Source organism: Hibiscus syriacus, unplaced genomic scaffold, assembly GCF_006381635.1.
Source record: "Hibiscus syriacus cultivar Baekdansim isolate YM2019G1 unplaced genomic scaffold, ASM638163v2 tig00112305_pilon, whole genome shotgun sequence".
Taxonomy (NCBI): domain Eukaryota; kingdom Viridiplantae; phylum Streptophyta; class Magnoliopsida; order Malvales; family Malvaceae; genus Hibiscus; species Hibiscus syriacus.
The window spans coordinates 1,926,296-1,948,034 of NW_024063299.1; the positions used below are offsets into that span (position 1 = coordinate 1,926,296).

Here is a 21,739-nt window from a genome sequence, read left to right on the forward strand (position 1 = left end):
GGTAGTACCGATACTACCAGCATTGCTCAAATTCCAGAATGTAAAAATGGTACCAATACCCAAAGGGGTACTGATACAACTCTGTATAGTAGTATCAATACCTTTTCCATAGTATTGATACCGATACTTCCCTTTAGGAGTATCGATACCTCTTGATCTGTGCAACTTTATTTTGCACGAAAATTGATCCCAACGGCTCCAAACCAACTCCAACAGCTAGAAACGACTACAACAACATTCCAACACATAAATACAAGTTGAGGACACTTGAAGAAGGGCTAGAACACCTATCTAAGCAATCAAACACAAGAGAAGAATTTTTCACTCTTTATTCCAATTCTCTTGTAAATATTTTGTTCTTGTGACCTTTTAATTTGTAAACACCTTCTTTTTTAGAGGTTTTCTTATTTACATTCTTTTTCCTTGTAAAAGAGTTTTTGGTTCTATCTAGATAAGGAAGTTGTAAATGTTATCTCTTTGTCCTTGAAAAGGAAAGAACAAATTAGTTAATTTGTTAGAAAATCCTTAATGAGGAGCTAAAGTAGTGGATGCAGACTTAGTTGATAAGTCGAACAACTTTAAATCATTGTGCCTTATCTTTATATCTTTTACTCTCATTACTCTCTTATCAAAATTATTGCCATTTAACCCATTTGCACTTTTTCAGTTGTCATTTTGAACCTCTTCATAATCCTAACAACAATTTAGTAATATAATGATCATAATTACTAATTTATTTTACATTTATTATTAACTTTATCAATTCCAAATTATTAATTTAATAATTTTTTTAACATATTTATAAGCTACAATTTATAAACATAAAAATTAAATATATTAATTTAATTATCATAGTTAATAATAATACACTCTAAATTATGAAGATATATTATGTCACATTATAATATTAGAAATTCATAATTTCTTAATTTCATCAATTATAACTTACAATTCAGGTAAATATTAGTTCAATTTAATAACAGGTCGGATCATTTACAGGTTTAGTCAATTACAGATCAAGTTTATAATAGATCAGGTTGATAACAGGTCTGGTAATATCAGTTATTTACCGGGTTAATCTTGGGTTCAGATTCATATCAAGTCGGATGCAAGTCGAGTTCAATTATCATATTATCATGCTCAATTTGGATTAGTCGTAAATTTTCATGTCCAACTCAGGTTAATGTCAACACTAATTCAGACTTGAATCGATTTCACTTCATAACCATCCCAGATCCAAACAATTTTGACTAGAATCTATTTTAAATCCCATTGGTTATCACTCGATAATTTCAATTGTTAACAAGTATATATATATATGTGGTTGAGGAAAACATGGCCAAGTCCCATTTGATGCCTAACATATTCCCGCCATGTTCGTTCTCAATCCTAAAACCCTATTCGCTTCTCCCTTCATACCCAGGAAAACCTCAATTTCACCTCAATTCTCAAACTTCAAGTCTCGGACATACTGCAAATCCAATCAAATAACCGAAAGGGGTATCCTTTGCGACACCAGCGACACCTTTTTCCGCCTCGAAAGCGCCACCGGCCGAGACCTCGGGGTCCTTTCAGCAGCACTCTACAAGCAATCCAAAGGACAATTAAGAGTCCTCGATGCAATGTGCGGGTGCGGGATCCGTTCCCTTCGCTACCTTATCCAATCGAAAGCCGATTTCGTGTTGGCCAATGACGCAAACGAGAGCCACAGGAGAGTTATTCTGAATAATTTAGGACAAGTTGAGAGGTTTGAAGGTGAACAAAGGAGATGGGTAGTAACGCATAACGAAGCCACTCGGATTTTAACGGATTGTTACTTGCAAAGGGATTATTTTGATTATATCGACTTGGATTCGTTTGGGAGTGATTCTTCTTTCTTCTTAAGGGCTGCTTTTAGTAGTTTGAAACTCGATGGATTGGTTTACGTTACTTCCACTGACGGTTTCTCATCAGGGGGTCACCGCCCTTTTCAGTGAGTTTTCTTTTTTAAACCTCCATTGTTTGTTAGATGGTGCTGTAGGTTCTGTTAGCATTTCCTTTGATTAATGCATTGTGGGTTCTAATATGTTCATTCACTTGTGAATTTTTCTTTTTTCTATGTAACATATCTGTATGATAGTCTTTTGAACCCTTATATGCTTCCTCATGAATCGGATTGGGAACTGTAGGTAGTTGTGACATTGTATACTTTTGTTTTAATTCCCTGTGATGGGATAATTATTGCTGTTTATGGGTATGCATAGTTCATTAGAAGCATTTGGGGCATATGTTCGTCCAATGCCATATGCAAACGAGCTTGGTTTGCGAATCCTAATAGGTGGGGCTGTGAGGGAGGCTTCTGTGCTCGGCTACCGTGTTACCCCACTTTTTTCATACTACTCTTGCCATGGACCTGTTTTCAGAGTCTTGCTCCAAATGAATCGAGGGAAGCTACCGGAGAAGAGGTGATGTAATGATGATGGTGCATTAATATCTGTATATTTTTAGTCTTCTTTTAGTACTTATCTGATGTTTTTATGTTAATGATAGGGATTATGGTTTCATCTGCTACTGTAATCGCTGTGGAAATTCGCAAGCATTTTCATGGGGTAAACTTGGTCAAATCAGTTGTCCTTGCAGTAACACGATACAAGTATGATTTCCTTTAATGACGTTCGTGCAGTTAATTGTGGTTTTGTGCTCTCTCTCTCTCTCTCTCTCTTTGCAATGTCAAAAAATGCTCACTTCTGTAACTACTTAAGCAGATGTATGCTAAATTTTGCTGTCAACTTTTGTAGGATGCTGCATCACTTGTTGTGTCAGGCCCTTTATGGACAGGACCTCTTCATAGTGGAAATTATATCATGGAAATGTTAAACTTGGATGAGCAGTGGGGATGGGTGGGCAAAGGTGCAGGGACTGGTCTAGAAAAGCTGCTGAAACGGATGTTGGAAGAAAGTGACCCCAGATTACCATTTGGATATATCAAACTCGATGAGGTCCCTTCCCATGGTTTTCCCCCAAAAAATATATGCTCTTATACTTCAATTGCCTGATGTTTGGTAATGATATTCACTTCAACTTTATCAGGTGGCAAGTCGTGCAAAAACCGATACTCCTTCCATAAGTTCTATCATGAACACCCTTCACAAGGTACTCTAATTGTATTGTTCTCTTTAGTCACTAGCATTTGAACTGCAATTGGTAGAAAAGGATGTGTTTTGCTCTTATAGATATAAGATTATCATGAGACCTAGCTTGACTTACTGTTTAGAATGACCAGCAAGAATGTTTAGTAGAATGGGTAGCTGATTTCCATTTGCTTTACATGATTCAATATTCCCCAGCTGTTAAATTATTTGATGAATCTGTATCAGAAGGTGATTTCCTTCAGGTAGGACAATACTGAGTGGTTCTAGGAACACGAGTATGTCTTTATCGTTGCTTAAAACCGTCAATGAAGTGACAAGACAGTGTTGGTTTTTGTTGCAGGAGGGATATGCTGCAAGTAGATCACACATTGCCTCCAGTGCGATCAAGACAGACTGTCCCATGGCAGGATGCATCAGGATTGCCCAGAAATTACATGGATGCTGAAAATCACAAGTTTTGAAGCCATATTAGCCTTAACAGTGTGTTTGGATTGAGTCAAATGAAAGGAAAGCTAGGTAAGTCAAGGGGATATTAATTTTTTTTAGAGGCTAGGGAAAGCTCTTTGCTTCGGGAGAGAAGGAAACTGAAATATATAATTAATTTTTAGAATCTCAATTTTACCCTTTTTGGCTTTTTACTATGTTTTCCTCCTCTTCTTTATACTGCAATTCATACATATAAACGGAAGCAGCGTCTTGTTCCTTTGCAGTTTAGAAGTCTGGTCGTGGATACTTCATTTGAAGAAGAAGAAGAGCACAACGCAATTGAGCCTTGAAATTGAACCTAGGAAAGCTTGCATTTCTGATCAGATGGATAGAGTTGTTCTTGTTTGTTTCATTTTTTGGATCCAATTCTGCCACACAGTTTGTTGGATAATGGAGAGAGAGGCAACCGAGTTGGCTTGGGCCAGAGTCGATGCTAGCTTGAATTTATTAGGGTCAAGATTCACATCTATATAGGGGTGTTAAAAAAAATCTGTAACCATTAACTATAACTATTAACCGATATAACCGTTACATTTAACAGGTTAATTGATTGGACTGTTAATGCTAAACGGTATTAGTTAATCAAACTGTTAAAAATAATGGTTTACGGTTAATATTACGAATATGAATTTAATAAATTAAATTTATAATTATATTTTTTCAAAAAAATACTAATAGAATTAGAAGTAAATTTTAGCTCTAATCCTAAAATATATCGGGCAGTCTTCAATTTCACAATTTCACTTACTCTACTCTCAAGCAAAACTAGTCCCTCCACAAAAAATTATTTTTGTTAAAGATTTATCTTTAAAACTTTAATGGTGTATTGAACTATTAGTAAAATATTTATAGAAAATATAATTTTCTATTATTTCTACGTTATATATTTTTAATAAATTTAGTACACAAATAACTTAATATATATATTTTTATTTTTTTTCTTTAAAAAAAACAAAATCATACTTACACAAATTATATTATGTGTTTATTGTTAGATATCGAGATATTAAGAGATATACATATTTACACTGGTGTATGTGTTAAGTACTACAATTTTTTATAATATGAATTATGAAACTTTAAAATGATTATAGGGTTATTTTTGAAAAATAATTATAATATGTTAACCTACGATTAACCTGAAATCGTACTGTTAATGATTAATCATTAACAATTAACCATTTATTAAGAGTTAGTTAAGGTTAAAAAAAACTCGTAACCGTTATAATAATTAACCGGCCGTTTAAACCAAATAGTATGGTTAACCGTCCATGAACAACTTATCTATCTAACCTGCTTTTGCGTGTTATATACCACAAGACAACACTCTTTCTAAAGCATTTTCAATACCAATAAATTCCCGTCCCATGCTCTTTGATGCCTACACAACATTTAGAAATGATAATTTCGTATAATACTTGCACATCATATTACTTATAGAAATACATGCTATAAGAAACAAGATCTTCACTCTTAGATCTATTGTCCATCATCATCCATCCACACTTGCTTGGTTTATCAAGACAGATTTTAAGTAGAACAACAATTAACAAATTCTGTGACTGCTTTGTTTTGTGAAAGATGTTTACTTTGGATAACCGTATGCAACTGAACACAAATTATGAGATTCCAATTTTCCAACTAGTATTCCCAACCACTCGGAGCTTCTGAATGTTGAATGCAATAAATCTTCAAACAACAAGAAAAGAAACATCCTACAATATCCAAGTACTCAAAATTCAAGCAGCCATATCTTAAAGCAAAATAAAAAATAGAAGTTCATCTTGAATTTCAAGAGCCTTATGCACGAGCAGGAATAGCAACTCCAGGGCGTTTTTGCCGAAAAATCACCGGTGACCGGTATATTTACCGATCTAACACCGGTCAGATTATATTTACCGATCTAACACCTGTAGCAGTAAAGCGCGCTCCCTGCCCCACGCTATATGCTGATTTGGCGCCACGTGGGATATAGCGCGCCCCCTGTACCGCGCTATACGCTGACATGGCTTACACATGGGTATAGCGCGGCCCCTGATCCACGCTATATCTATTTATCTGACACGTGGGGTATAACGCGGTACAGGGGGCGCTATACCTTTAATTACCCCCCGATCTTCCCTATAAATACCCCCTCCTTTATTACTTTCATCACACATATTCTCTCAAATTGTCTCAAATTGTCTCTATGTTTAAGGTATATTTTTAATATTATGTATTTAATCTATTTAAGCATTTTACTTTATTTAATATTTTACTAATATAATTTTTTTGTAGATATATAATGGAAGGCAGTCTACTTCGCATGGATGAAAATCATATATCTCGACACTTTGCTGATACGGTAACATTTTAACGTTTTAATTTAATTTAAATTATTTGTAATATGTTGATTTATTTAATGCATGATTATTAGATTAAGAATTAATTTGTGTAATTATTTAATTTTAGAAGAAGGACCGTGTATTAGATCATTTTATTAGGAATCTTAAGTTAGTGATACCTAGCCGTGTCTTGCCGTATTTTGTAGAGGCTGGATTTGGTTATATAGGTAGATATCAGGGTCACTGTAAGATAGAACCAGACCTTATTTCTGCCTTAGTAGAGCGGTGGAGGCCGGAGACCCACATATTCCATCTTCCGTGCGGAGAGTGCACGATTACACTTGAGGATGTTGCTATGCACCTAGGGCTTCCAGTGGATGGAGATGTGATATCAGGGATCTCGTAGGATTCCTGGACTACTTTGTGCCGGGATAATCTAGGACGTGTCCCGGAAAGTTTTATCGGAGGTATGATACCGTTAAATTGGTTAGATGCCAATTTTCGGAAATTGAGCGTAGACGCCTCTGAGGATGAAGTTAAGATGTATGCACGGGCATTCATATTGCAGTTGATAGGAGGGTTGCTGATGTCGGAAAAATCGCGCAACCTAGTTCACTGCATGTGGTTGCGACATCTTAGCGACTTTCGTCTGGCCGGATCATTCAGTTGGGGCTCGACAGTTTTGGCTTTGCTGTATAGGGAGATGTGTGGAGCCACTGGCTACAGGCGTAATGCTATCGGCGGATGTCTCCTGCTGCTGCAGTCTTGGGCATGGTATCGATTGCCCCTTTTATGTCCCGTTGTGAAGAACCCATTCGTATTTCCACTACTTCTAAGGTAATTATAAAACTGATTTTTTATATTAATAATTTTATGCAGTGTATAATAATATTTTTCCTTGAATAGGTGGTCTACTGATAGGAAAAATCATCAAGAGCTACCTGATGATTTAGAAAACAATTAGGGTGCTAATCGATCAGAAGACTGGCACACATGTATGAATTTTAAAGTTTAAAAATCGATTTTAGATTATAGTTATATAATTAGATTATTTATTTTGATAATATTTGTTTTAGTTTGAATGGGTGCCATATTGTACTGATGATGTGAGGGCGGTGATCCCACCTGAGTTGAGGGGCCCATCAGATGTTTGGATGGCGATGGTCCCTCTGATCTGTTATGCGACCGTCGAGTGGCACTCTACTGATCGCGTGCTCTGGCAGTTTGGTTGTTTTCAACCAATTCCGGAAGCACCTCGTAATATGGACGAGTTGCATAGCTTAGATAGACGCGGCAAGACAGATACAAATTGGCTGGTGAGACATCATGAGTGGGTCGTGTTGTGGGAGGATCGATATCGACGCCTTCCTCGTAGAGAGCCCATTTTTGATAACCTCTTGATGGTTGCTGACGGTTATTATGAGTGGTTCAACAGTAACGGGAAACCGTTTCTACTTCCCGAGGATGCACGAGAACAGACATTTCCGCGACGTCGACAGAGACGTTCACCGACACAACACCATCTTCCCACGATTCGTGGACGAAGAGCAACCACCGTAGCCATTTATGATGCCGCCACCTTTCCATTACCAGATGTCGCCGCCGCTGCCTTCACCTGGTTTTATGACCCCACCACCGCCACCGTCACAGATGACCCCTCTTGGAGGCTATTATGGGTCTATGTTTGCAGATACGACTTGGGGTTCATATACTGGATATCTGGCGGGTTCAGCCTCATCATCCATGACCGCAGCACAGACACCTCCTGTACAGTTTTCACACTCAGCGATGTCTGAGTTTTATGAGTTTTCCCAGTTTTCGTAGGCCGGTGGGATATTCAGTCATACACCTCCAGGGTCCTTATTCTATGGAGGTGCTTCATCGTCATCATCTCCTCATCAACCTAGTGTACCTGCTCAGGTTGACGACGATGACGACGACGACGACGATGGTGATGATGATGACAGTGAGGAGTCAGAACCAGTGATACGAAGAAATCCTCCTCGAGACTGACAGCTACCGCCCTACGGAACACATTCGCGTTACAGGCATCGATAGATATTTTTTATTATATTTGTATTTACTTTATTTTTTTAAATTGTAATTTTTTATTATTTCTAATACTTACTTTTTTTGTTAAATTTGTTGGACTTTTTAATGTATTTCAGTTAATTTTGTTTATTACCATTTAATATAAGTTATTGTAATTTGATTATCATTTACCATTTAATTCTTATTGTAAGTTTTTTGTATTTAAAATTATATTTAAATACCAAATTGTTATTAATTTGATAAAATTTAATGATTGTGTTCGCTTTTTAATCTTTATCAGCGATTATGAATGACATTAACTTGAAGTAAATGCAAATTAAAGTACAAGAATTATTATTTGATAAACAAATACATCATTTCCTCATCAATTTTACTTGATGACAACAGAAGTGGACATGTTTTTCTAGTGTGTCCTGGGTTTCTACAATGCCCACATCTTTTGTCTTGTCTAGATCTTTCTCGAATATCCATATCACAATGAATTCGATTGGATTTTGGACGACCACGCTCCCTCAATAAACTCGGATTTGGTACAATCGAAAGCCAATCTTGAACCTCATCAGGGTCTTTGTCATTACCTATGGGGGAAACTCAAATTCGTATACCTTAAAAACTTCAGATAGTAGGTATACGGGATCCACAAAATAGTTATAGTATTGACGTGTATGCGAGCAAGCTGCTATCACATGAGAGCATGGATACTTCAGAGCTTGAAAAAACTCACAGTCGTACGTTCTGTCCCTTAGATTTACTCTTAACGACACAGCTTCAATCCCTTGAAGAGGTCAAGGTAACTCTGTGACATGAAACATTTCATGCCTTCTAGAGAATCTTGTTATAGACATTCCATTTGATGCAACAATTTTTTTCTATAGATCTGCAACTAATCTAGGGTGATAGACATGACCGCCTTGCATCCAGGTTTGAGCTTGTCCCCCGAGCTTCACAAAAAGCACCCCAAACAAAAATATGTAGTTTTTACCAAAGCCGCTACAGGTAAGTGACGTGCACCCTTTAAGGTTGAATTGATTGCCTCAGCCAAGTTGGTTGTCATGTGTCCATATCGATATCCACCATCATATGCGTTCATCCACATTTCTTTATTGATGAGGCTGATGTAATCGTATCCTTCCTCGTTCTTCGCCCGTAAATCTTGAAGCATTGATTCAAACGTTCGAGGAAGTAGTTCGTAACCTGATCAAAAAATGTATAACTTACTAACTTGCTTTCTTTGCAAAATTAAAACGATTGAAAGAAAACAAACTACATCAGTTTCACTTACCCATGCGCACAATTAATTGACGCTCATCATTCTTCTTGTACCTTTCATGATAGTTCGCAACAATATGTCGGAGACAATACCTATGTTGGACAAAGGGTGGTTGCTACATTTGACCCAAAGACTCCATTGCTGCTTTGATCCCAGCTCCGCGATCTGAAATGACACAGATGTTTTCCCTCGTGATAACATGTGCACGTAAATTTCGTAGGAAAAAAGCCCAAGAATCTGTACCTTCTCCTTCGACAAGAGCAAAAACAACTGGAAGAATGTTGCGATTGTCATCTTGGACAACTGCCAATAATAAAACTTGCTTTTATTTTCCATACAAGAAAGTCCCGTCGATCTGGACCACAGACTTGCAGTATTTGGCAGCATTAACGCACTGTGGGTAACTCCAAAAAACCCGGTAGAATTGGCTTCGATCGCGAAGAAATCGATCATTATGGTATGCATAGGAGGTTTTGAAGTCCACAATTATCATAGGATTCAACGTCCGCACTAGCCTAAATCAACCTGAAAGTTCGTTGTAAGATGCATCCCATTCGCCATGAAGTTTGACAATGACATTTTCTTTTGCCAACCAAGCTTTTTTATAGGAGACAGTGTACCCATACTGCGATTGTATAGCTGAAATCAACACTGCAACAGCTATATGAGAGCTTGTTTTTACCATGGGCATGATGGCTTGTCATATCATTTAAGAGTCCAAGTTAGGATAATCTTGGTTGACCCCTCCAGCACAACATGTGTGAGGACCGTTGTATACTGTTAGTTCCCATATGTTGTTTTTTCTTCATTTTCGATACGTGAACCATCCAATTGCATCTGTTTTCACGTCGGGCACAATAGCATACATATTTTTCGGTCATCGATCGATTGACTCTGGACTGAACAGAATTACGGATATTGTAATTTTTTATAGCCATCACCGCTTCTTCTTTGCTTGAAAACTCCATGCCTAAATATAACTCACCATTATTTATTGATAAGTAATATCTATAGTCACCGAGATGAGGCATATTCACAAATTCTGGCCCGTACATTGCACCATAATCAGCTTCATACATGTGTGCAGGAGGGTCAGTTTGTGTCACATTTCCTAGAACTTCATCATCATCGGAGTTGAATTGCGGTGATTCTGGGTGAATGAATAGTCCAGGCTCACGAAGCGATTCTTCTGGTGGAGATGATAGTTCCTCCATGCTCTCCATATTTAGGTTGAAGAACCTACTACTTGCACGCCTTCCCCTTTAACTGGAAGGCATATCAATATTGAGATCGAAAAATCTCGTAGTCGAATGCCTCCCCCTAGAGCTTGAAGCCATCGTGTCAAATGGAAACTGCACAAATGGTTGCGTCGATGTCATCATGGTCAAAGAAATTTGCAGATGAATGCCTTCCCCTTGAACTGGACGCGGTGTTGCCATACGGATTGTTCGTGGACCCACCTCGGTACATATCGTAAGGAGTTGCAGATGAATGTCTCCCCATTATGACATTAAAATCATTACACATTACTGTAGTCGGGCTGTCAACTTGATCAACTTGTTCAGTCAGCCCATAGTGGGAGCTTAATGATTGACCCCGAACAGCATACACTTGAACAAAATGTGCATACATCTCAATAGCGGTGTCTGAATAATTACTTTGAGCTTCAACCATCATTGTTCGAAAGTTCGAACACTGTATAAGTTAATGGCAACAATGATGTTGGAAATCTGTACTTGAACGACGACATTCTTCTACTACTTCCAACATGAATTTCCTCGAAATCTTCGTTATTAGCTCCTCAAGAGTTATGTTTCTCTTGAATGATATTTTAACACGCTCATTTGATACGAAAATAACGCCAGTTTCATCTTCTCAAATTTCACCATCATAATAAACAATAGCTGAAAGTCGCGCCATTATTTGAGTTTAAAAGTGCAGTAATATTATATCTGAAAAAAAAAATAACTGAAACAAACCTGTTTAAATAAATTATATGAACGAAATTTAACACAATAATTTTTTACACATCAACGTAAATAATTTAAATAATATAATTTTATATTATTACCTGTACCGCAAAACTATTTTGACGTATACTCCTGCTTTTTTATTTTACAAACAAAAAAATTAATTAAAAATAATTAGTATAATATTTTTCAAATAATCATAATAAACAATAAGTATAATAAAAAAATTTATAACAAAATTTATAACGAAAATCGAACGAACTTCTAAATCAAATATGAGAAAATTACTAGAATTATTACTTGTTGAGGAATTGTTGTATTAATTTATAAGTTGAGAGGAGAGATGTGAGGAGATGTGAGAAACTTAACAAGGAGGGAAGGGTATTTATAACCATATAAGACGCGGTACTTACACCGCGCTATATGTAATTATTCAGATAAAAGGTATAGCGCGGACCATACCCAGGTATAGCACTGAGTAGGGGCAGCACTATACCCCTACGTGGCGTATAGCGCGGATCAGAGGGCGCGCTATACCCACGTGTAAGCCATGTCAGCATATAGCGCGGTACAGGGGGCGCACTATACCTCACGTGACGCCAAATCAACAAATAGCGCGGGACAGAGAAGCGCACTTTACTGCTACGAATGTTAGATCGAGAAATATAATCTGACCGGTGTTAGATCGATAAATATACACGTCACCGATAACTTTTCGGAAAAAACGCCAACTCCAGGACGAGGAGCCTGGCCAGGCTTTGGCTTATCATCCTGAAATAACAAATACAATTAATGTAGTAGTTTCTAAAAGAGAAAAAGGCAATTCCAGACATTCCGACAATGAGGCAATTAGACTACCAACTATACATAGTGTACTATGTAATTATATTTTTCATAGCGAATGCCACTATTCCCTTTATTATTGGGAGAATAAAAAATAAAACTTCAGCAACACTAAAAACCCAACACCAACAGATAAATGCCGTCAAACATCTTGGAGGCCTTAAACCTCTTAAGATGATCAGCATGCCACTAAAAGTGGTAACCAAAAAAATGATTTAAATGGATGTTAATGAACAATGATTCCCAAAAGCAATTAAAATTTCAGCAAACGGAGCCAACTAGTCCCTTGATAAAGACAAAGCAGCACTATAATGATGCACATGGATCAGGATCACTATGTTTCAGATGTGACTAAATTCTACCATCCCTTTTGCTCTATGGACGATCTCCATGTAATATTATTTCTAAGGCATTTTCCATTCGGTATGATCAATAACCACTTAAAAGGCCACTGAAAAATTGATTTAGATGGATATTTTGTATAAGGAACTTCCTCATCCCTAAAGCACTTCTGCAAAAGGGGCAGACATAAGTCCCTAAAGAATTACATCCTCATAGCATATCAGAGAGAATCATTCAAATGATATACACAGATAAAAACCAGCAAAGTCAATGTTCTACCAGTCCTATGGATGACTTCGATAAATCATATATTAGATTCATCACATTTTCCATTCCAGAATGATCATAAGCCACCAGAAAAGGCATTGGACAAAGTGATCAGAAGGCTATTAGATATTCCCTAAAGCATTGAAAACTTCTGCCCAGGGGGACAGTCTAGCAGTCACTGAACAATTTCGAAAAGACACTTTCATCAACCTATATACTTCATAGGTTACAAAATCCATGAAGTAGTTTAATGGCTCAAATTCCATTTAAGTGCCTAGGCAAGAGGCGCGAGGCACAAGAAGAAGGGACGCGCCTTTCGTAGGAGAAGCACACTTTTTATAGTAAAAAATATATAAATTAATTTTAGAGTATATTCACACACATCCACTAATTCATTCCTAAAACATTTAATCTTTACTGCAACTATTATCAAAATTCAACTTTTATATTCAAAAAAATTTATTAAATTAACATTATTTGATTTAATCTTTTACTATATTTTTGAAACTGTCATTATAATTAATAAAAGAAAATAAAAAGTGCCAGCTCGGCACTACTCCTAACAATGGCTATGCCTAGGATAAATGCAGTGAATTTGTTTTGAAAATTGAAACTCTCATTATGATTAATAGAAAGAAAATAAGAGTGCTAGGCTATTAGCAGGGCAGGGCACCACTCCTAACAACGATTATGTCCAGAACATGCAGTCTTCTTTTTGAAAATTGAAATGGCCATTATGACTAATTAAAGAAAATAAAGAGTGCTAGCTGGGCACTACTCCTAATAACTGTTCAGATGCCTAGGACTTAAAATAAATGCTGTGTATGATATAAAACATAAAGAAAAGAGAGCATAAAAAATTGATAAGTTAAAGAAAATGATAGAACAAAACATGGTGGCTGTTCTTTTCCTTGCATCAAAGCAGAGAGAAAATTATGATCAAAAGAGTCATTGTTTTGATCAAAAGCAGTGTAGGTAGTGTGTTTTTGGTGGAAGAGACAAGCGGTGGAAGAGGCAAGAGAGCAGCTGAGCAGGTAATCTTATCCCTTATCCTCAAGGCAGCAGAAGCGCGCGCCTTGTGCCTGGGCAAAAAAACCCCTGAAGCGTGCGCTTGGGAGGGCTTCCGCCTTCCCGTATTGCGTTGCGCCTATCTCTCCAAAGGCGTTTTGCTTGGTGCCCACCTGCGCCTGGCGCCTTAAGCGCACCTAGGCGCGCTTTTAAAAACTATGGCCCTACACTAATGATAAACAATCCAAGCAAGGCAAGAAGAACAACGTTTCATTCAAATAACAAAATAGATAATTGACAGTGAAAAGCATGAAATAATGGATTAAAAAAGTACCCTGCGTCTGATGAAGCGCTGAGGTGGCTCACGGTTCCTCCTGTCAGTTCGGGACCGGACCCTCACGACGTGGGAATGGATCGCACATGAAACACAGTATTGCATCTTCACATACAGCTTGGGCAAAGTGTACGCTAGATAACATTAGCAAAACAATAAATCCAAAAATAAGTAAAAAAAATGAGGAATTTAGCTTATAATTGGGTAATTATACGAAAAGTTACAATCATAGACGCAGGCTTCCTGGACATCCCTGACAGCAGCTTGCTCCACAATGTTCCTCACAAGAAACCTCTTGATTGACTTGTCCTTTACTCATTCGAAACAAAGAAAAAAAAATGAGAAAACAACATATATAATTAATAATAATAAAAACCCTCCCCAAAGACCCAGGTAAGAAAAACTGTGAGATACCTTAGGGCAACATTTGCCACAGTTAGAGCAGCGGATGAACTTGACATGGCCACGGCCATGTTTGTTGCGGCCACCATTCCTACGCTTGAATGTCTGCAAAACAATAAAGATCCAATCAAAATGATCAAATTTGTGAAGAAAGATTAAATTTTAATAACTCGGAAGCAAAAATAAAGATGAAATGAATGTCGGACCATAGTTAAAGGGTTGCAGTCAAGTGATTTTTCGAGGTTCTATGCTTCTTCTAACCAAGTTCTAGGGTTTCGGCATGTGAAATAAGGGTGCGTTTGGTTCATGGAATATAAGATTATTAGTGGGAATAGGATTACCGGAATGTAACATTACCTAACACATCACTGGGAATGTTACATTATTGTGTTTGGTTTATTTGGCAGTAATGTAAGATACATTGTTTGGTTGAAAGAATACAAGATTACTAAATTGTATATTTTACCAAATTGACCTTGTTCTATATTTTTTAACAAATGAAATTCTAATTATTTAAATAAAAATTATTTATATAAAAATTCATCGATAATATATTTAAATAAAAATTATTTATATAAAAATTCATCGATAATATATTATTTTATTATTTAAATATATTATGTATTATTTTAATTTTAATTAATATTAAATTTTACATAATTTATTTAAAAAATATATTAAAATTTTTCTTCAACATAATTTATATAAAAACATTAGATGTAAACTTTTGTTTAAATCTTAACTAATTTTTACTTTTTTATCCTTTTGGATAATTTTAATATTTATAACGTTTATTTATAAAAAAATTCTTCAAAATTCAAATAGCAAATTAAATACTATATATTAAGTATTAATAGTAAAACTAGAAGCAAAGGACATCGAGAAAGCTCAATCTCAAAGTAGAACAATGGCAACACAAATCAATATCCATGTTTTTCTTAAACAAAATTGTTTCTAATTTCCCACAGAAATTACGATCATACACCTTCCAAATAGACAAAAACAACTAGCCTTGACCCAAATTATATTTTAATTCATTCTCCTAATTAACTCATTGATGTAATTCTCACGGTTGCCGGTATCTCCTCATTTGACATAGTGGTTCCTCTTCTTCTTTAGACCACCCAAGGTGCCTTGAGTTGGAATGGCCAGAGGAAGTTGTTGGCCTCCTTAAAATGAGATCCCACGATCATTATCTCGTAGATGAGATATTCTACACAGATGATGCCAAATTTGTTCAGAGCCTGATGACCAATACAATACAAAAGCTTGTTTAGTAATTGACCGTGTCATTTTGTCTCTTACTCGTTTTTTATGCATTCGAACATGGATGCAAGGACAGAAGATATGTTCAAACATAAACTCTCCTACTACTTGCATCCAAGTCCTAATGACATAAAATTCCTGAAAGCAAAAATGATACTGACCTGCTCAATGACTTCATTATTAGTCAATGCAATTCGCTGCTTGTTCAACTTCCCATAACCTCTTTTGTAAATTAATTCCCTAACACTCTTGAGGTTCGAGTATCTAGAACCATGCCATCATTTAGAAATAAGATAGGGCAAGCATATAAAATTAATAAAATGGAAAGAGAGGATGCAAATAAGGTAAAAGATACTCGTAAGTCACATAAGGTTTAACGAGGTGAAGCATGTTCATTGTTACTTTGTTCACTTTAAGGAAAACACCATTGAAAATATGTATTTGATAAGAACAAACACAACAATTTAGACTCAGATTTTCCAAATTCATTAAAAACAACCATCACCCTACAGTGTTGGAAAGCAATACACCATAAAACTATACCAAAAATATAAAAAGATTGAGGTTATTTCAATCAAATAAAAGACACGTGGGAAAATGAGAATTTGATTCTCACAAACCATATTTCTTCATAGATTCAGTAAGTACCTGTCTCAAACGTAAGAGTTGCAAGATCTTTCTTGTCCTAGGGTGCATGGCATTGATACTGAAAACAAACATTTATACAACATTACATATTATAATTTAGACTCATAAACCGATAAATCATCACAATAAACACATACCCACAGATTCGAATAATAAACAAAAGCTTAGCTTCTAGATCAACATAGAATCCTCCTTTCAACTTTGCCTCCATCTTCAATTGAATCAACTCTTTTTCCTAACACATTACCGACAACACACAATATGATTCAGACACTTCTATGATACGATGAAAACAATATCCATCCATAAATCAGAAACAGAACATCACAATTCTTACATGAGCCTCGTACTCCTTTGCATATTGCTTAGCCCTATTGAAAATCAGCTTCCGATTCTCAGCTTTCTTCTTCTTTGAAGCTTCAAGCCCCTATTTTTTTGCAAGCTCCCATTCTTCATTCTTCTTTCCCTTCTTCAAGGGTGACTCCGGAACCAAAGCCTTATCTTCCTCACCCATTTCTACCCAAAAATCATATAAAAAAATAGAACAAATCAGAAATCAAATTCCTCATAATATCTGATAGTCCCTAAATAAGGACGCCCTAAAAAACGTAAACACAAACTAGAATCAAGGAAGACCAATTGATTCATTAACTATAGAGCAACACCAATGAAAGATAAATAGATTGTTAATAAAATATAGGCACTGAATCTAGCTATGAAGGGTTAATAAGATGAATGAATCAACATGAATACCTCTGTTATAGAGTGTCGAATCTCAGCTACGGCAGCTCAAGAAAAGTTTAAAGGCGAATCTTTTAACACCAAAATACTACCGATCAAAGCAGGGGGAGCGGCGACGGAAGGAGGACGAAATCACGCACGACGAATTTTAGAGAATCCCGATAGCCAGAACGAGTGGGTGAAAAGGCTATTTTAGACAACGGGGACGAGAAATATGAAATACCTAAGGGAGATGGGGGATAGATATTACCGGGAAAGCAGTAAAACAAAACACTGTTGGTATGAATTCATTCCTGACACTTGGTAATATGCCCCATCCAAACGTGGGATACTACCGATCAAAGCAGGGGGAGCGGCGACGGAAGGAGGACGGAAATCACGCACGACGAATTTTAGAGAATCCCGATAGCCAGAACGAAGTGGGTGAAAAGGCTATTTTAGACAACGGGGACGAGAAATATGAAATACCTAAGGGAGATGGGGGATAGATATTACCGGGAAAGCAGTAAAACAAAACACTGTTGGTATGAATTCATTCCTGACACTTGGTAATATGCCCCCCATCCAAACGTGGGTATATTCATTCGGGAAAAAAATTCCTCCCAGGAATGAATTATACCGTGAACCAAACGGAGCGGGTAAGTTTTAGGGAGAAGTGTTGCTTTTATACTATAACTATTTTTTCACTTAAACTAAAAAATGCGACCATGACGGTTTCCGATCCGATCTGACTTTATTGGATCATATTTTTAAAAACATTTAGGTTTGATTTGGATTTAGGATAAAAATATCTTACACAACCCGGTTCAGATTTTATCTCAAAAAAATGAGTCGAGTGAAGGATGTATTTTTTTAAGTCAGATTCGAATGTATAATTTTTGAGTTGGGTCGGGTTGACCGAAACCCGACCCGACCCAACCCAACCCATGCCTATCCTCTCTATACATGGTTTGACAATCTTTTGAAAATTTGAAATTTTATTCGTAACTCGATCGGTAGCCTCAAGTCCGATAGTTCAAAGTTTTCTATTCATCTCTATAATATGCATAACTTGTGAATTTATTTTTTTCTTAAACTTATTCATTTTTAGTCCATGTGTTTTAGTATATCGTTCATGTACAATGTGTTACTATTAAATTTTGAAATTTGATCAGTATAATCACTAATAAAGAATGGGTAAACTATCTAAATTGTCCTTAAACTTTTATGATATTTGTATTGTGGTAGATAAATTTTTAAAACTTACAATACATCCATTGAACTTTTAATTCATTTTCACTATGATCACCAGTGACAAATCTAGAGAAATATTTTTCAGGATGGGCACACATATATATTAATTACATAAAAATTTTATACGGGGTGGGCACATATATAAAATTTCATGGTGGGCACACAACCATTAAATTAAGTAATTATTTGAAAAATTTTAATCAGGGTGGATACGTGCCTACCCTGAATATGATGTAGGTTGGTTGGGGCATGCCTTGTTGATGAAGGATGATGAGAATTCGATTGTAGATCTAGGAAGGAAAGCAAGAAACTTGCAGCAAGTGAATGGCTACAAATAGAAAGGTTAGGTGTGTAGATGTAATGGTAAAAGGGTGGGCTAGAAATCTAAATAAAGAAGGAAATATAACAATGGAAGAGTGGGTTGTTTTGATGATGGAGTTGGCGTGGTGACGGGATAACAAAGAATGGATGGTTTACAAATGAAAGGCTTAGCTATTTTTTTTGTTGCCCTCCTGATTCAAAGGCTCTGCCTTGACTAATCTGGACCGACCCGCATCGCGCACCTAGCTTTGGTGCGTGAGTCTCCTAGCATGGATTTTCTGTATACACAAGGACTCGAACTTGAGAACTTGCTTAAGCGATATCAAGTTGCTTATCAGTTGAACCAACATCTGTTGGTGAAAGGCTTAGCTATTTATAAGCCTTAAGATTGCCAATGATACAATGCACACATGGTATGAACTAAAAGGCCTTAATAAGTGAACATTCATGGATGAATATTCATCCCTCAAGTAGATAAAATGCATGCCTAATGTGAGCAAGGATAATGCATTGGATGAATGCATGCTTATCTTTTAAATTAATTGAATCTTCTTGGCTAAATTCGTTCCCCTTTGGTGTAAGCAAGATGGTTCCGCTTCCTTGCATGAATTTGGCTCCCATGTGAACGTAATGGTTCGGCTATCTTACATGCACTTGGCTCCACACATCTCAGATGAATGTACATACTGATGAATATACTTGAATTAAAGAGAATTCATCCTCATTGTTCTTATACGACAGTCATGCTTTATTCTTGATTGTGGATTCATGAATGATTACATTCATTTCTCTTAGAGTGTGGACAAGACTATTAGGCTGCCTTGAATAGAATGTACACCTTACATGCTTGAATGTGACTCTATTTGGATGCTCACTTCTAGTCTATGCATCTCTTCATCAATGAAACTTGATGCTTTAAAATATGATATAACAGTCACACAAATATATGTATCGTTAAAAAGTAATAAAATGGAAATCCTTTTGAAATTTCGGATGTCAAACCCACAGAGAGAAGAAAGTTTACAATTGAGTTTAAGAAAAAAGTGTTGATTGAATTGACATATAAATGAAACAAATATTAAAATAAAGAATAAATAGAATAGGGGCAGGGTCATTCTACATCACTAGAAATAACACAAAGTCAAAAATCAAATAAAGTCGGATGATAAAAGAGTTTCCTTGTTCAATTCATGCATTTAATCTAACTACAATGTATTTAGCATTAATTACTATTAGCGAAACAATATGAATCAGCTTTTGCCAAGACAAATAATCACATAGTAATGATGCTAAACATTTGGCAGCATACATCTCAACATGCATTTGCTTCTCACAATACCAATGCCATGAAATTAGCATGCAAATCATTCAATTTATCTATAAATAACATAACAAAATATTTAAATAATGAAATCTCTTTCACCATTCAAAAAGTATAAGACACAAAGTAGCATATTAAATAGCATTAATAAAGAGAAGGGTTCCACCCAAACAACTAAGTTTAGAACATTCAACATCCACAAGTATATAAAAACAACTATATAAACTTCCCTATCTCAGGCAAAGTCTAAGTAGATAAAGTGATCTTGCTGAAAGCCAATGCTACTCGGAGAAGACTGATCCTAGATTCTGCAACACTCCCCCAGCTGAGCAGCTTAGGAAGCCATGGAAAAGAGACAAAAGATTTAGTGTGAAAGATGATAGGATGAAAAATTGATGATTAAATGAACTGAGGGAGGTCCTATTTATAGGCGAGGAGGTCAAAATTGTCTTAAATGGGTATTCTTCATGTAGAAACAACTGGTTAGAGAGGATACAACTATCCCAGTCAGCTGGATAGATTCCAGAAGGTTATGCCCAGCCTGGTGAGTCATCAATTACTGTAGCATTTGCTTCTTCGCTGTAGCATATGCACCAATTTTAGAAGGAAAATTCATAAATTAGCCCAATTCAACCAAACTTTAATCAATGCAAAAATATATAAAAATAAGACTAAACTAATCCTAATATGCTTTTAAACATACTCAATTTCAAGGTAAACCTAGGTATAAAGTGCTAAAATGATAACTCTTTTATAGAGTTATCACACCACCAAAACTAAATGTTTCTTGTCCTCAAGCAACACAAACATGCTATACATTTAACTAAGCACCAACATCATAGATTAAGACCAGAAAACCCAATTCAATATTTATTTAATTTTTCAGCCCTCAAAATTATGCTGCAATAATGTAACATCATTCATATAATCTCAAGTACATCAAAAGTTCATTCAAATCAAGGTTCACAGTGTGAAAGTGTGCATGCTAGGTGTATCCTATCAATACTTAGCTAATTTAGAAAAATGTGAACCTACTCAGCTGCAGTAATTTCCTAATTTATGTTGGAGCCAATGTTAGTCACCTCTAGTATTAATCATTGTCTAATGCTAGAGCCAGTTTTCAGGCACCTCTAATATTTTGGTTTCCATTTCATTACTAGAGCCAGTGTTAGGAACCTCTAGCAACTTGGAAATTTTCTTTCTTCTTTTTGTCTCTATTTTTTTTACCTAGAACCAGTTTCGGGCACCTCTAGTTCTATAAATGTTACAATATCTATTATAGATGTGAGTTTAATTCAAAAGTTTCTAAATTCTCTAAGTACTAAGAACATACAACTAAGGTAAAGAAGTTTTCTATGTAATCTAATTCGAATAAGTTCTAAAGCAACTCCATAACATTTCATTCACTAACCTATTTCATCATTGGGCATCATCAAAATGAATTAAAAGTTTATTGATTTAATCTATGGCATTTTTCTTGAAAAACTAAACAATGCTGCAATTACATAATATGCAAACCAAATGCTAACAAAATGATATGAAAACAAACCAATGGATAACACCTCCAAACCAAATTAGGGCATTGTTCTCAGTGCAAAACAACAAACATGAAATAAAAACAAGTAAAGGAAAAGAGAACAAGACTCCCCTAGTTTGGTTATCTTAGGTTTTTGCGAGGGCTAGCAGTAGCGGGACGAACTCTCTTGGAGGTGACTTTGTCTTTATCGAGCTTTTCTTCTTCATTCATGTAGACGTTGATGTGACCTAAACCACACAGTAT

At 36.0% G+C, this 21,739-nt stretch overlaps 2 protein-coding genes, 1 non-coding gene and 1 pseudogene across 3 annotated transcripts; 1 reads left to right on the forward strand and 3 right to left on the reverse strand.

The window, feature by feature from the left end:
• The first annotated feature begins 1,319 nt into the window (after positions 1 to 1,319).
• On the forward strand, positions 1,320 to 3,621 carry LOC120177693 (tRNA (guanine(26)-N(2))-dimethyltransferase-like). Its single transcript, XM_039183753.1, has 6 exons — positions 1,320 to 1,972; positions 2,244 to 2,444; positions 2,530 to 2,632; positions 2,778 to 2,978; positions 3,070 to 3,132; positions 3,472 to 3,621. Exons 1-6 carry the CDS (start codon positions 1,374 to 1,376, stop codon positions 3,574 to 3,576), a joined length of 1,272 nt encoding a protein of 423 aa, XP_039039684.1. The 5' UTR covers positions 1,320 to 1,373; the 3' UTR covers positions 3,577 to 3,621.
• Positions 3,622 to 5,195: 1,574 nt separating this feature from the next.
• Positions 5,196 to 14,717, reverse strand: LOC120177694 (40S ribosomal protein S26-3-like). Its single transcript, XM_039183754.1, has 7 exons — positions 14,636 to 14,717; positions 14,442 to 14,534; positions 14,252 to 14,336; positions 14,028 to 14,161; positions 11,959 to 12,004; positions 5,336 to 5,434; positions 5,196 to 5,294 (listed from the first exon to the last, which is right to left on the reverse strand). Exons 1-6 carry the CDS (start codon positions 14,636 to 14,638, stop codon positions 5,418 to 5,420), a joined length of 378 nt encoding a protein of 125 aa, XP_039039685.1. The 5' UTR covers positions 14,639 to 14,717; the 3' UTR covers positions 5,196 to 5,294; positions 5,336 to 5,417.
• Positions 12,486 to 12,585, reverse strand: LOC120177750. The gene has a single exon (XR_005521468.1). It is a non-coding gene; the product is annotated as a small nucleolar RNA snoR99 (small nucleolar RNA).
• A 741-nt stretch (positions 14,718 to 15,458) lies between the features above and the next one.
• On the reverse strand, positions 15,459 to 16,857 carry LOC120177700 (annotated as a pseudogene).
• Between the last annotated feature and the right edge of the window lie 4,882 nt (positions 16,858 to 21,739).